Source organism: Camelus bactrianus, chromosome 30 (assembly GCF_048773025.1).
Source record: "Camelus bactrianus isolate YW-2024 breed Bactrian camel chromosome 30, ASM4877302v1, whole genome shotgun sequence".
Taxonomy (NCBI): Eukaryota; Metazoa; Chordata; class Mammalia; order Artiodactyla; family Camelidae; genus Camelus; species Camelus bactrianus.
Window position 1 is genome coordinate 26,108,657 of NC_133568.1, and position 12,844 is coordinate 26,121,500.

Here is a 12,844-nt window from a genome sequence, read left to right on the forward strand (position 1 = left end):
GTCTGAACCCGGGGCTGGTCACAGAGACGGAGGCTGCGTCTCTGTCAGCAGTGCTGGGTTCATAGAGAGACAGAAGTCGGGCGTAGAAGTCGGGCTGGAGCGAGACAGCAGCACGAGAACAGCAGCCTCCCGGCCACGCTGGCAGTGCCGACCTCGGGCTGTTTGTTTGTGGGCGGTGCCGTCTCTGACTTTCACAGCAACTTTCTTCCTCAGGTTTAGACAATTTAACAGATCAAGAAAGTGAAGCTCAGAGAAGTCAAGCAACATTTCTGAGAGCACGTGACAAGTCGGAAGCAAAGGTAAAATTTGAGTTTGAATTCGTCCTGTTGAAAAGCTTGTTTTCACTGCGTTATACCACATTTTTATACCGTAATTGTGGTTGTGAGACTGCGGTTCAGACTCACAAATAGATAGAGTACCTATCTATTTGCTTGCTTATCCCACGTGCAAATTTATACCTAACAACTGTCTGGGATTAAAAAGCAGGATTTTCTGTCACGTGTTAGTATTTCTGTTTGTACTTGATGACTAGGGCTTTGGGGGTCACTGAGGAGCTCCGGAGTTCCATGCTGTTCAATAAGATGATGTAGGAAAGTAAGCTCCCAGGAAAAGGCCATCCAGGTGAAGTACGCCTCCGCGGGGCCCGGAAGTGCACCTGTCCCTGTGGACGAGAGAAGGCTGGAAGGTGTCCTCCATTGCTGCTCTTTACAGACGATGCATTTGCTGCATGTCGATTACAAAATGAAGTTTACACATGATTTAGGAAAAATGATTTACTTATAATATATTATATAAGGTATAAAAATTATCTTCCAATGCACTGTCATTTTGTCCCCAAAAGCTATCGGGCGGGGAGAAGTTGCTGTAATACATATTTGTGCAGATGAGAAAACACAACAGTATGGGGTTTCTATGAAAAAGCATCAGCTTCTCACAGTGAAACACGCGACATCGAATATGAAAGAGTTGTGTTCACATCGGTGAGAACTGCTGGCTGACTGTGGAGTTAATCGGCCTGAGTTCAGACCCGGATTTATCATTCCTTATTGTGCAATCTTAGAAAAGCTACCAGACTCCCTCAGTTTCCTCGTGTGTATGATGGAACAACACCACAAACAACAGCTCTACCAAGTGTTACTGTTATTAGTCACAGAATTGCTGAGACGACTAAAGGAAGACTTACACGGAAAACCCTCAGAGTGGTGCTTACCATAGAACACTCAGTATTTTGACTAGTTACCCAACCATAATCTTGAAATTAAAAAAAAAAAAAAAAAGGTAGAAAATAAATAGAAACCAAGACAGAAATTTCTGGATATCTAACATCCATCGATTATTCTTTTTTAATGGCTTGTTTTGATTTCCTGTATTTATCCCAGTTTCATCCAGTTCAGCAAACACACTGCTGTCAGACGATTCTCCTTCAAAGACAATTTTTAAGCCGTATTTTGTCCAGAGACATTGGCATTCTCCCTTGAGTAAGATGCGAGCTCCTTCGGATGGCGCTACCCGCACTCGGAGGTCAGGATGCAAACGCCAGCCTGCTCTTCCGAGGACGCTGCAGCTACTTCTTCAGGTTCCTCGTACCTCCCGCTCAGACACGGGGCCTTGGGAGACTAGTCCCTGCCCCAAACTCTCTTGGCAGGAATTTCTCCCTGCTCCACTATTTGACAATGGTCTTCAATCTTCAAGAGCTGCTTGGAAGAGTAACTACGCATTAAGCCCCTCTTGATCTCCTTGAGAATATACTGTATCCTAACATCTAAGCTGCTAACTGCTTTATTATAAAACGTTATCTGCATTGTAGTCTCTTGACAGCTGACTGTGTTTCATCTTCCACGCGAGGTTAGCGGGAAGGAGCTAATTAGCCCTTCAAGATGGAAAGCTTAGCAAATAATTTTGAGCTTCATTTTCCTTTCTGAGCTCCTCAAAGGAAACTTCCTTCTATAAGGCTCTATAATTATGCTCCCTACTAGTTTGCCAACTTTTGTTTTCATCCCCAAAGTGCTTAGGAAGAAGCCTGGTATACAGATTGCACCAGTTCAAAACAAGCTGGCTATATTGATATTAAATGCTATGTTTTCTACATTTGTGTCTAGATCTGTGACTATTAAGGCAAAAAAAAAGTTTTTTTTTTTTTCAAAGAATGAACCAATGTAAAGCAAGATGCCTCAGAGTTTGGAGAGATGATAGAATTTGGGACTAAATAAGAATGTGCTGACTGCACAATGATGGATGCAAAGAAATGGTTTAACGTGACAGTCATACCAATGCAGGAATAAGAACTCTCTGGAAACCAGCCCTAGTCAGTCTGAAGTCTGAAGCAGGTTGAGTTTATTATGACTACCTCTGAGGAATTAAGGGCATATTAAGAAGGCATTTACTTCTTTAATAACACATACCAGAGGCCGCAATAGAAAAAGATGAGATGTTATGAGTGCCTGACCTCAGTCCCCTGGACTTGTTATTTTTATCACACTGTTGGATGCATTTGAATGATGTAAATTCAGTGAAAGAAATGTGCAGTACGATGTAAACAAGCTCATTAAGAAGACTAGTCTGGATAATTCTGCGTTAACAAAGGGCTCTGATTTATTAAACACGATTATCTATAAACACATATCTCTGGCTATTTTAACAATGTATCTTATTCTGCTACTTTATTCCACCTTTGAGAGAAATGGGGATCATTAGCTAAGTGGATAAGAAGTGGGCCAAGGTGGGAGGATGCACGGAGAGATGTGCACAGAAATGAACTTGCTTCAAGGAAGTTGGACAAAACCGAGACCTGCTTTTCACATCGTATGCAGTTAGGATTCAGAAGGTTTTAATTCTTTAACTTCCCTCCAGAGCTGGAATCTGACGAGCCGCATGTTCATCACCAAAATATCCAAACTTCATAGTAAGAGAAAATGCTCTTATTTATTTTACCACCAAAGATCAATGAATTTTTTGTCATGACTTTAAGGTAACAGGGACCAGTATCACATTTTGCAATTTATGAAGATATTCTGAGGCTGAGGAAAAACCCATCTGTGGAATTTTTAAAAGCTATCAGATTTGAAGAAAACCCAAATCCCTGAAGGAAAAAAAAGTTAGAAAAAATTGATGAACTAGGTTAAGTGACTATTCAAGAAATGTCAAAGGCCTAACTTTATTAAACACCGAGAATAATGGTTTATGGAGTCAGACCCACAAAATCTTTTTAGTGGAAAAATAAAATGCAAAACAAAAGATAGCATCTCCATCACATGGACTGCTCTCCTTTAAAAGCCCAAAGACACTGATTTCCAATTAGGTTTGTATCCACATTTTAATTATCTAATCAAATGATACTTAATGACGGCAAATCAAACATTGCAAATGTCTATTTTTCCAATATGATGCATTAAAAATGGCATGTGTATAAAATCAGGTACAAAAAAATCGTATTTCCAACGCAGCACACCAACGTCGAGTTAGGCAACCAAACAAAGTGCACTTGGACAGAAGTGGAAGCTCAGTTCAGAGTTTCAAAGGTGTTGCACATAATCACGACCTGCCTCCCAGACTTTGCAAGTGAATTCAAACATTGAGAAATGAAACAAGAAGTTCCTTTCAAATTGACTGACACGGTATATAATTACCCTATCAGAAAACATCTTATGGGATTAATAAAGCACTTGTGCGAATAATATTTGAATTCACTCTATCAAAAAATAAAGTTATTTATTAAGAGAAATTTATTTGAAACATCTTGAAAGTCTTGAAGTATCTCATTTCTTATCCACACGTGTCTTCCCATTTGAATATAAACCAAATGTTGATACTCAGGTGACACGATTCCGATGTAGCCAGTAAATAGGAATTTTTTAATGTGTTGATAGATTTCAGTGCTGGCCTTTCAAGACTTCCCTGCAGGGGACGTGCAGGCATGTGGAGCCCCACACTCCCAACCGAGATCCAGCATCAAGAGTTGAGCCCCAGGACCAGAGGATGCCTCCAGTCCCCTGCCTCGGAGTTACCACTGACTCCTTTTATGATTGTGCAATGCCCATAGTTGTACCTTCCAGCATTACCACTGAAGAAGTCTGCTCTTCACTTGAAATATTGTTTGCCCATGGAGCTGCTGTGTATTAAATATGTGTAAGCAGTTCATTTTAATCATTACGCTTAGTGCAGCTGGATTTTTTTTTTTTTTTAAGTCCCTGATTTCTGGTGCAAATGTCCTGTTGGTGGCGACCCAGCAGATCAGCACTCCACACCTTCAGGAAGAACTGGAGACAGAAGGACTGTGGACAGTGTGGACAGTGTGGACAGCTCAAGGACAGTGCATGGTAAGCGCTTCACATGGATGTCATACTTCTTTTGAAATTATTCATTCATAAGCGTAAAGGGCCCTATGAAGATTTCTAAATAGAGACAGTGATACAAAATATGGCTAATCACCTTAAAAAAATCTCTGGACGCATTAACTTTGAAATAAAGGGCATGACAATAGGCCTGGGAATAAATGAATTAGCAAAGTCAAATAAAAAGGCTAAATTGTGGCATAATCAATGTGTATAAAATACGTAGCAAAACAATAAGAACAATTTCCTTATAATGTTCAATGTATTTTTTTCTCTTCATCAGTTTATCAAATTCATGGAAGTAATTATTTCTGTAGATTGATATTTTTTCAATACAGACTATTCAGAATTGCTGTGATGATTAATTTTTCTATCATCAAATTTAATTTTCTTTCTCATTTATTTGTTTTTTTTTTAACACATGTCAAGTTGAATGCCTAACAGGGATGTATGTGAGTAAATCATGTCCTGGGTCTGTAGCGCCTGCTTGAGTTACCAAGGTGGAACTGTGATAGACCAGATGGCCTTGCTATCGGAAGGACAAACTCCTAGAGAATTTAGCAATTTTGGAAATGATGGTAAGCAGATTTATAGTAATTTGGTGTTTAAAAAAATTTTTTAATTATTTCCCAAGAATGCACACTCAATATTTTAAAAGTATCCACCTACTAAATCAAACTTTAGAGTGTTTATATAATTCAACAGCAATTTAATATATTATAATATTATTTTTCTTTATTTATATTAAAGACATCATAATTAGTAAGTCTTCAGCAATCATATGTGTGTCTAAGTATAAGGAACAACTCCGAATGGTTTAATTTGGGTCATAAAAGGGCCTGTGATTTTAAAACATTTAGAAAAGACCTTCCTATTCTAAAAGGAGAAAAAAATATTTCACAAAGTTTTAGGGAAATCTGTCTGAAGAAGTCTGCTTTAATACTAAGGGACATCCTGTAGCCTAAAAGGTGGAAAGGGTTGATATAAAGTGTGTTCTTACGTAAGTCAGTTTTTAATCACTCTAATAGAAGAAAACATTTTTCTTAACTCAAGTTAGGAAATTATTATACATTTTTATATATCTTTATATAAAAAGTTACAAGTAGCAAGCATATGACACAAGGAAATGGAAGAGTAACAGCGGTATTGGAGAATGCATGCTTTTTACAATGTGTCTCATAAAAAGGATATTTTTCCAACTCAAATATCCAGTACTGACATGCAGGGTATTTTCTCAAACTGCCAATTCAATCATATTGCTAAGTGCTTAATCAAAAATCATTTCTGTTGAAGGGTATGAATGGCAAAATACCTGATTTCAAAACTATTTCTGAAACTCGATATCTTCCTTTGATTAAAAAAAATCAAAAACAAAAAGGAAATAGGGGTATATGGGAAAGACCAAAAAATGAGATTTTTTCTTATTGCAGTCTAGTAATTTTACTCATCACTTTTGGCTGTATTTAATCATAATACAACAACAGATGTTTATAGTCCATAAAACCTCTAGCTGGTGTTTCCATGGTCCATATTCTCACTTTTCACTGTAGCACGTTCAAAATCACTCTGGAACGCACTATTCTCAAGCAGTCTATATAATGAAAACAATGTACATGTAACACAAGGTTCATCCAAAATCGTGTTTTTTCACATATCACACAATGTACAGTTACCTAACAAAGACATAAAACAACATAGAAACAAAGTGAAACTGATGGTAAAAATAAAGTTGGGATAGTCTTAATCAGCAACTAATTTCTTCTTCAAGTTTCCAGTAAATCTCAAAATGTATTTAAAGACTAAGGAGCACTTGGTGGCCAGCAACCAAATTACGAAATGAACATATCATTGTGCAGCTGGGATGTCTTGCCGAAGGAATAACAAATGTCTGTAATTCTTAAGTTTGGGTAAAGGCAGTGGAATGAATTTAGAAATATGTCCACTTTTCACAATTCACTATAGAATTTTCTTTTCACAGTCCCCATGTTTGTATAAATAGTTCTTCTCTGAAAATAAAACACAGTTAAAACATTTTCTCCCAATGAAATACGCATACAAAGACACCAATTTATCACGGTAATATAGAGCATGGAATTGCATTCACCTAATTCAAGAATAGTTGATAGGTCTGAAGAGTTTTGAAGAGATTAACTGTCAAGCAAATTTAATTGGAGACAAATTAGTCTGATAGAGATATTGACTATCAAGTGCTAAAAATAAAGCCGGTGTGATACCCAACGACAAAATAAATGTACACAGAGACAACTAGTATTTATGGAACAGTTTACATCATCAAGCATTCAAATTTTATACCATAAAATTTGACATAACATGCTGCATTTAATTTTGATGAAATAAGCTACATAGTCATGCAAACGTAAGAGTGCACAAATTGAATAAGTCCCACCAAATGTTTAGTATATGCGTTTTGAGCAGAATGTTGCCAAATTAAATCAATACAATTATTACCAGTTTTACACATTGGCTTCAGTTATACTGAGAAAGTATTCGAGTTTTTAATTATGAAAATCTTGGGCTGCTTCTGGTATTTGTTTTAGTTCACTAATTTTTGTCTCTTTACCTTAAAACATGTAAAATTTGACTTACTGACTTCTCGTTTTTAATAACGTTGTGGTACAACGCCTGATGGTAAGAATATTAACATTTATTTTAAAGATACGTCTACTAAGAGGCATTCTTCCATCAGCATTGAATCTGTTATATTTCAAATTGTAAGGTGTTGTGAAGCACGTATCTCGAGAAATAATGAATAAATAGCACATTCCCTAAAAAACTACAAGACAATCGCAACAAAACAGAACGGAACGGAACAGAACAGAACAAACTGGGAGAAGGAGCCGAGGGCGTTCGCTTACCTTGAATTTTCTTTTTAGACCCTAGTTGTGTTGTATTCAGATTCATGTTTGCTTAGAGACCCAATGAGGCAGAACCTGGAATGTTATGGCTATTTCATTCAACAAAGTAATATTTTCACAAAAAAAAAAAAAAAAATTCACACGTGTATTTACTTAAAAGCATTCCTAAAAATTCATAAAACGGTGGAAATAGATTTTTTTTCCCATCAGCATGCAAAAATATTAAACCAACTAAACATAGTTCAGGTTTTGAGGATGTAAAGTGAATTGAGAAAGTCTGTACGTTCATAAAATAAACTGAATGCTAGTAAACATGCAAAACAAAACATGAATAGATTGGATCTGGGGATTCAAAATAATTTTTTTCTAAATTTAAATTTTCTTTCCTCAAGACTTTTCATTTTAGGGCTAATAACCAATATAGATAATATTGTCTTCATATTAAAAGGAAAATGTTTCTACTAATCCTTGCTACATTTAAATATAAATGTTTAGTATTTCAGCGTACCATGCTATCATATGCAATTTGTAATAGAAGTATTATGTGATACGTGGAAAAAAGTATTGTCATTTTCATACCAAAAATATAATACATTATATTGCAAAATATGTTATTTTTACATTAAAATTATTCAACAAGATGGGTTAACCATCTTGGTAAGGCAATTATTTTGAAATATCATTTCATATCTTAAAATATGTAAATATCAATTGGAGTAATGTTTATGACCATGTGAAAGCAAATTAGCAATATAAATTTGTAATATAAATTAAAACCATAATCTTCATACAAATAAATATTATTATGTATAGAAATAAATGAAATCTCTTTGGTCTGTGTGTGCTCACACGCGTACACGTGTACAGAAATGGGATAACAGGAAGAGCATAGACAGCACGGAAAAAGGAAAAGAAGGGGCGAAAGTTGAGACGCTGTGCTTTCAACCACCAATAAAAAGAGAAACTGAAATATGAAGACAAAACAGAACACGATATCCTGGAAGCATTTCGGTCCTCAGGTTATAGTGGTCATCAAAAAATCTACTGATACTGACCGCTGGACGGCTTTGTCGTGTCGGGACAGCCTGTGGCTGGTGGTGGGCACCTCCTCGAGCTCGTCAATGTCACAGGCGTCTGCAGCATCCTGGGAGTAGTTGTGTTTCATGACGAGGATGTTTCTTCTGTTCACGGGCGGGACGAGGGGCTTGGCGGGCTGCGGGGGCATCTCCGTCAGGACGGAAGCGTCTCTCGTGCTGAGGCTGCCGCGGCTGCCTTTCGTGCTGGACAGTTGTGATCCACAGTGATGGTCATGAACACACTTGGAAGAGGACCTCCTCAGTTTGTGGTAGTTTTCAAAGTCATCGGCCACATCTGCAAAGTCAGCTGTAGCTCCTGTCCCTCTGAGGGTGCATAACTCATAATGAGGAGGCTCAAACACCTCCTGGAAAACGGTCTGGTCAAAGTCCGATTTCCTTTGGACATATTTTTTACGAGGCTGTTTGATCTGCACAATGACAGAAACGATAATAAGGATGATCACAATGCAGGAAGTCACGCCAATGACAGTCCCACTGGTGTTGGTCAGCTGGTCCAGCAGGCTGGCTTTCCTCTTCTCTACAGGGTGAGGAGGGCGAAAACAACAAACGAACAGACAAGAGACAACCCACCACGCGTTAATACGGTAGTCCAAGCGAACGCCGAGAGCCTTAAAATGAGAGAGCTGTGCGTTACATTTTGTGCTGCCCTGAGCGTAAACACAGGTCTTTAAAAAGAAACACAGCTTCACTTTTCACAAGAGCCCTATCTTCCAGCCTTAGAAACAGCCCTCTCGTTGCTGCACCCCTACTTTAAACTAAGTATGTGTTTTGGAGGAGGTCTTACAAAACCTTCAGGATGACATTTAGGACTCAACTGGGATGTTAAAAGTAGTAAGTTTCTATTCTTCTCACTGGATAAGAAAACCTCCAAAGCCCACTACTGGGGACAAATATTGTTCTGAACGTATCCTGGTGTGGATCACTGAAGGCGAAGTGACAGTAATATTTTGATACTGAAAGGTGATTACACTTTAAGACAGATGTTTCTAGAATGGTGGCATGGGGGCTCCTGTGAGCCTTTTCCCCAATGAAGTAATCAGTTATGGTAAAAATTAAAACAAACAAAAAACATGTAAGGTTCTTAGAAATTGTCCTAATGGCACATATTAGGTACCTTTAGTCAAGAAAATCTAAATTTCGTTAGGAACAGGGCCTTTGAGGTCCCCCCAGTTCATCCAGATGGAAGCTCTGCTCAGGGAGGTTTCAGACAACACAAGGCCCCTCCCCCTATGGCCCCCAGCCTGGAGCTAGTGTCTCCCCAGGAAGGGCAGGACACCAGCACTTCTCAGTGCCCTTTCCACCCCCAGATCCACAGGCAGGAGCGTCTGAGATGTTGGGGCTCCCCTCCTCCCCCCAGGCCCCACTGCTAGCACAGAGGGTCTATGCCAGGCACACAGGTTGAGAGTACAGGGCCCCAGTCACACCAGGGCAGTGGTGCAGAGATGTGGCCCCTGGAGAGAGGCAGGCCCCAGGAACCATGGGAGCAAACCCACTGTAGGCAAGTAAAACTGACTGTGACCACTGACCATGAACAGCCTGCATTCAGACTCTTCACAAACTATCCAATTTCCGATCCGTTCCCAAGTGGTTCATTGGACACAACATGCATCACTGCCCACATCCCCCCTCAGAACAGCTGCCACTGGATCTGCTCTTCTTACTGACTCTGTGAACCACGGGTCCTGTGGCAATGCTCTCGGCTTCTGTCCACAGAGGGCATTTTAGTAAAAGATGTTGGACTTGAAGCATGAAGAGTTATTTGCCAGTTTCTTTTCCTTTGCAAATTGGTTAATACTGGATCTGAACAAGAGGACACGTGGCGCTCTGAACTTAACCAAAATATGCAACATTCATAACCAAGCCAAGGGTTTCTCTCTACGTAAACAAACCTTTTTCTACAGGCTACAGAAGGGATCTGGCACGTTGGGAGCCATTCGCACTGGAAAGACGAAAAGCATTTTGGTGGGAAGACTGAAGTCAAGGTAAGTGGTTTGAGGTACTCGAAAGCTGTAACGTTCCTTTACACCTTATCTCTAGACTATGTGCACAATGTCAGGTGAAGACAGACTGGAATTGAGCGAGAAATACAGCCACAGATGAAGGGGCTTCCGATAGGAAAGCCTGCATTGCGTGAAAAGCGCCGAGGCCCTGTCCATGGTCCTGCAGGCTCCAACAAGGAGAATCTCCAGTGAGCACCAAGTGTTAACGATAGTCCACCGTGCACTAATGAATGTGGAACCTTCTGGTTACATCACAAGCAGAAGCAAGGAAGAGGCTTACAAATCAGTTATAAGACATACAGGAAGTTCATAAAAGGCAGTATACAACCTATTGTTAACACTGTCTACAACAGAGAAACATCGGATAAACTTCTTCCCGCGCTACAGGTAGACGGATTTTGCAAATTTCGGGGGCTAATCATTACCTTTACAATGATTTTCGTCCCAAGGGTACACACAGTTCTGGAGTCCATTGCAGACCAATGTGTTGTTAATACACATGTTACTGTGGCAGAAGAATGTATTGCCTTCGCAGGGAGCTACAAAGGAGAAGAAAAAGGCAAGGAAAAAAGTTTTACCTGGGGCTCAGTTACAAATCACTCGCACTGCAAATCTAAAAACAAAAAGATTAGTATGATAATTTGCCGTCAAATTGAGGTAAATGATGAAACGACATTCTATTCTCAGAAGTGTTGCCGTAGGGGTAATTATTTCTTGTGTTACTAACAGAGCCGGCATTCCCCTTGACGTGAGCAGCTTATAAAACAGGCACACAAGGTTTTCCATCATAAAAATGAAGTGAATTATCCATATGAGTTCTTTTTTTTTTTTTAACTTGGTGCATTCATTTAGCAAAACATAAGTGCCTACCACATGCATAACATAATGCCTTACACTGAAATTCTGTAAGTGTACATTTAATTGTACTGTGCAAAAATTTTAGTTTAATGGAAATATTGAAATATTTTTGGAAAGTATACACTTACAAAATATTAATGAAGGAGATATATATTAAACAAAACCCTATGATATTGTTTAAGCATATGAAAGATGCAAAGAATGTTATGAAATTTCAGAACAAGGGAAAATCCATCCTGAACAACATAAGAAAAATATGTATTATACTCAGCAACATTTAACTTACATACTACTTTAACCTACTTTGCATATATTTCACACATTCTACTAACTTTAGGTACAATGGTCCATGAGCTCCAGGTTGCCACGTTTAGGGCACTGGGAGGTAAAATAAGAACTTTCAGAAGTATATAATTTGGCTGCAGAAATATGAGAATTAGAGATGAGTTTAATATAGCAAAGCATAACGTTAGGAATGACTTCAATATTAGAAAAAATACATTTCTTTCATTATCAGAGTAGTAAGATGTTTAGAATAATGACTCTCTGGAGTAGTACGACATTAGGAATTACAGTTTACGGACAACGCTTTAAAGTAATTTCTGTTTTTACCTTTGTAATCATCCCACATATCTTATAAGATGCAATTTTAGTGTTTCTTTCAATAATGGTTCTGTGACCCTTTAACAGATAGGCATTCTAGAAAAACATCAGGCACAAAACACAGAATTTACAGTGGTTAATCAACAGGAAAGTTTTATTAATGATCAGTCATGTTATCATTAATTTTTCACCTTCAAAACTACATATTGCAGGGTTTTCTTTTTTAAATAAAGTTTCTTTCTTTAAATGTATTTTCTGTATTAATCAAAATTGTTAGGAAAATACTTTGCATAAGGTCACAATATATTTTAACATTCCTAGAGGAATCATTTTTTAAAAAATGCTCGTCTTGAAAATCAAAAGTATGGCAAAGATGAGTAACTTGAGCCCGGGATTCCTCGGACTGTCCACGCCCTCCCTCCCAGCCCCAGTCCTCAGAGGAAGAGTTTCTTCCTCCCTCTACTTGATTTGCCTGTGAAGTCCCTGGTTAAAGAGTAAAAAAGATGTAACAGTCATTTTGAAAAACAAAGTACTAAAGGGCAGAAAAGATGCAGATCCAGTAGATAGTCATTTTGAAAAGTGTCATGATTAACATTTTATTTGGCTCCTGCTTTCAACACGGTGTAAAACTTTTATCATGTAAAATTTAACAATCCAATATACTATTGCAAAGATCTGCTTTTCAGTAAGGAACTAAATTTGAATTACTGTCGTCAGCCATAATGGCTTTTGCAGAACTGATAAGGTCTGTTAAGCAGATAATGAATGTTGTCAGAATGTGTACACAGAACAGAAAGGAGTTTTCTGCAAATAGATTAGAGCAGCTGCAAAATGCTTTAGTGGGAAATGTAAAAAGCACTCAGAACCTGATAAATTGCAGCGGTTTGTAAAGTACAGTTAATCCATCAAATAAAGAATACCTTTAGAGGAGCATACGGATTAAATGACCTTCCAGAATGAGTTGGAAAAGATATTACAATTACTATTAAATAGGGTGGCTTTGGGTTTTTTTAATTTAAATATAGACATAAAAATGACTTTGCACACTGTAAGTGATTGAACGAGAACAGTATGTTGGT

At 38.2% G+C, this 12,844-nt stretch overlaps 1 protein-coding gene across 2 annotated transcripts in view; it reads right to left on the bottom strand.

Moving 5' to 3' along the window:
- Positions 1-3,047: 3,047 nt before the first annotated feature.
- The window catches only part of NETO1 (neuropilin and tolloid like 1), a 76,394-nt gene continuing 66,597 nt past the window's right edge, over positions 3,048-12,844 (bottom strand). The window contains exons 8-11 of one of the 2 annotated variants that reach the window (XM_010971938.3): positions 10,730-10,843; positions 8,263-8,821; positions 7,208-7,282; positions 3,048-6,337 (exon numbers count right to left, since the gene is read on the bottom strand). In XM_010971938.3, coding sequence (XP_010970240.1) covers positions 7,222-7,282; positions 8,263-8,821; positions 10,730-10,843 — 734 coding nt within the window. In that variant the 3' untranslated portion in view covers positions 3,048-6,337; positions 7,208-7,221. Of the gene's footprint in view, positions 7,283-8,262; positions 8,822-10,729; positions 10,844-12,844 lie in introns of both variants that reach the window. The other variant, XM_074355290.1, reaches the window with a different exon arrangement.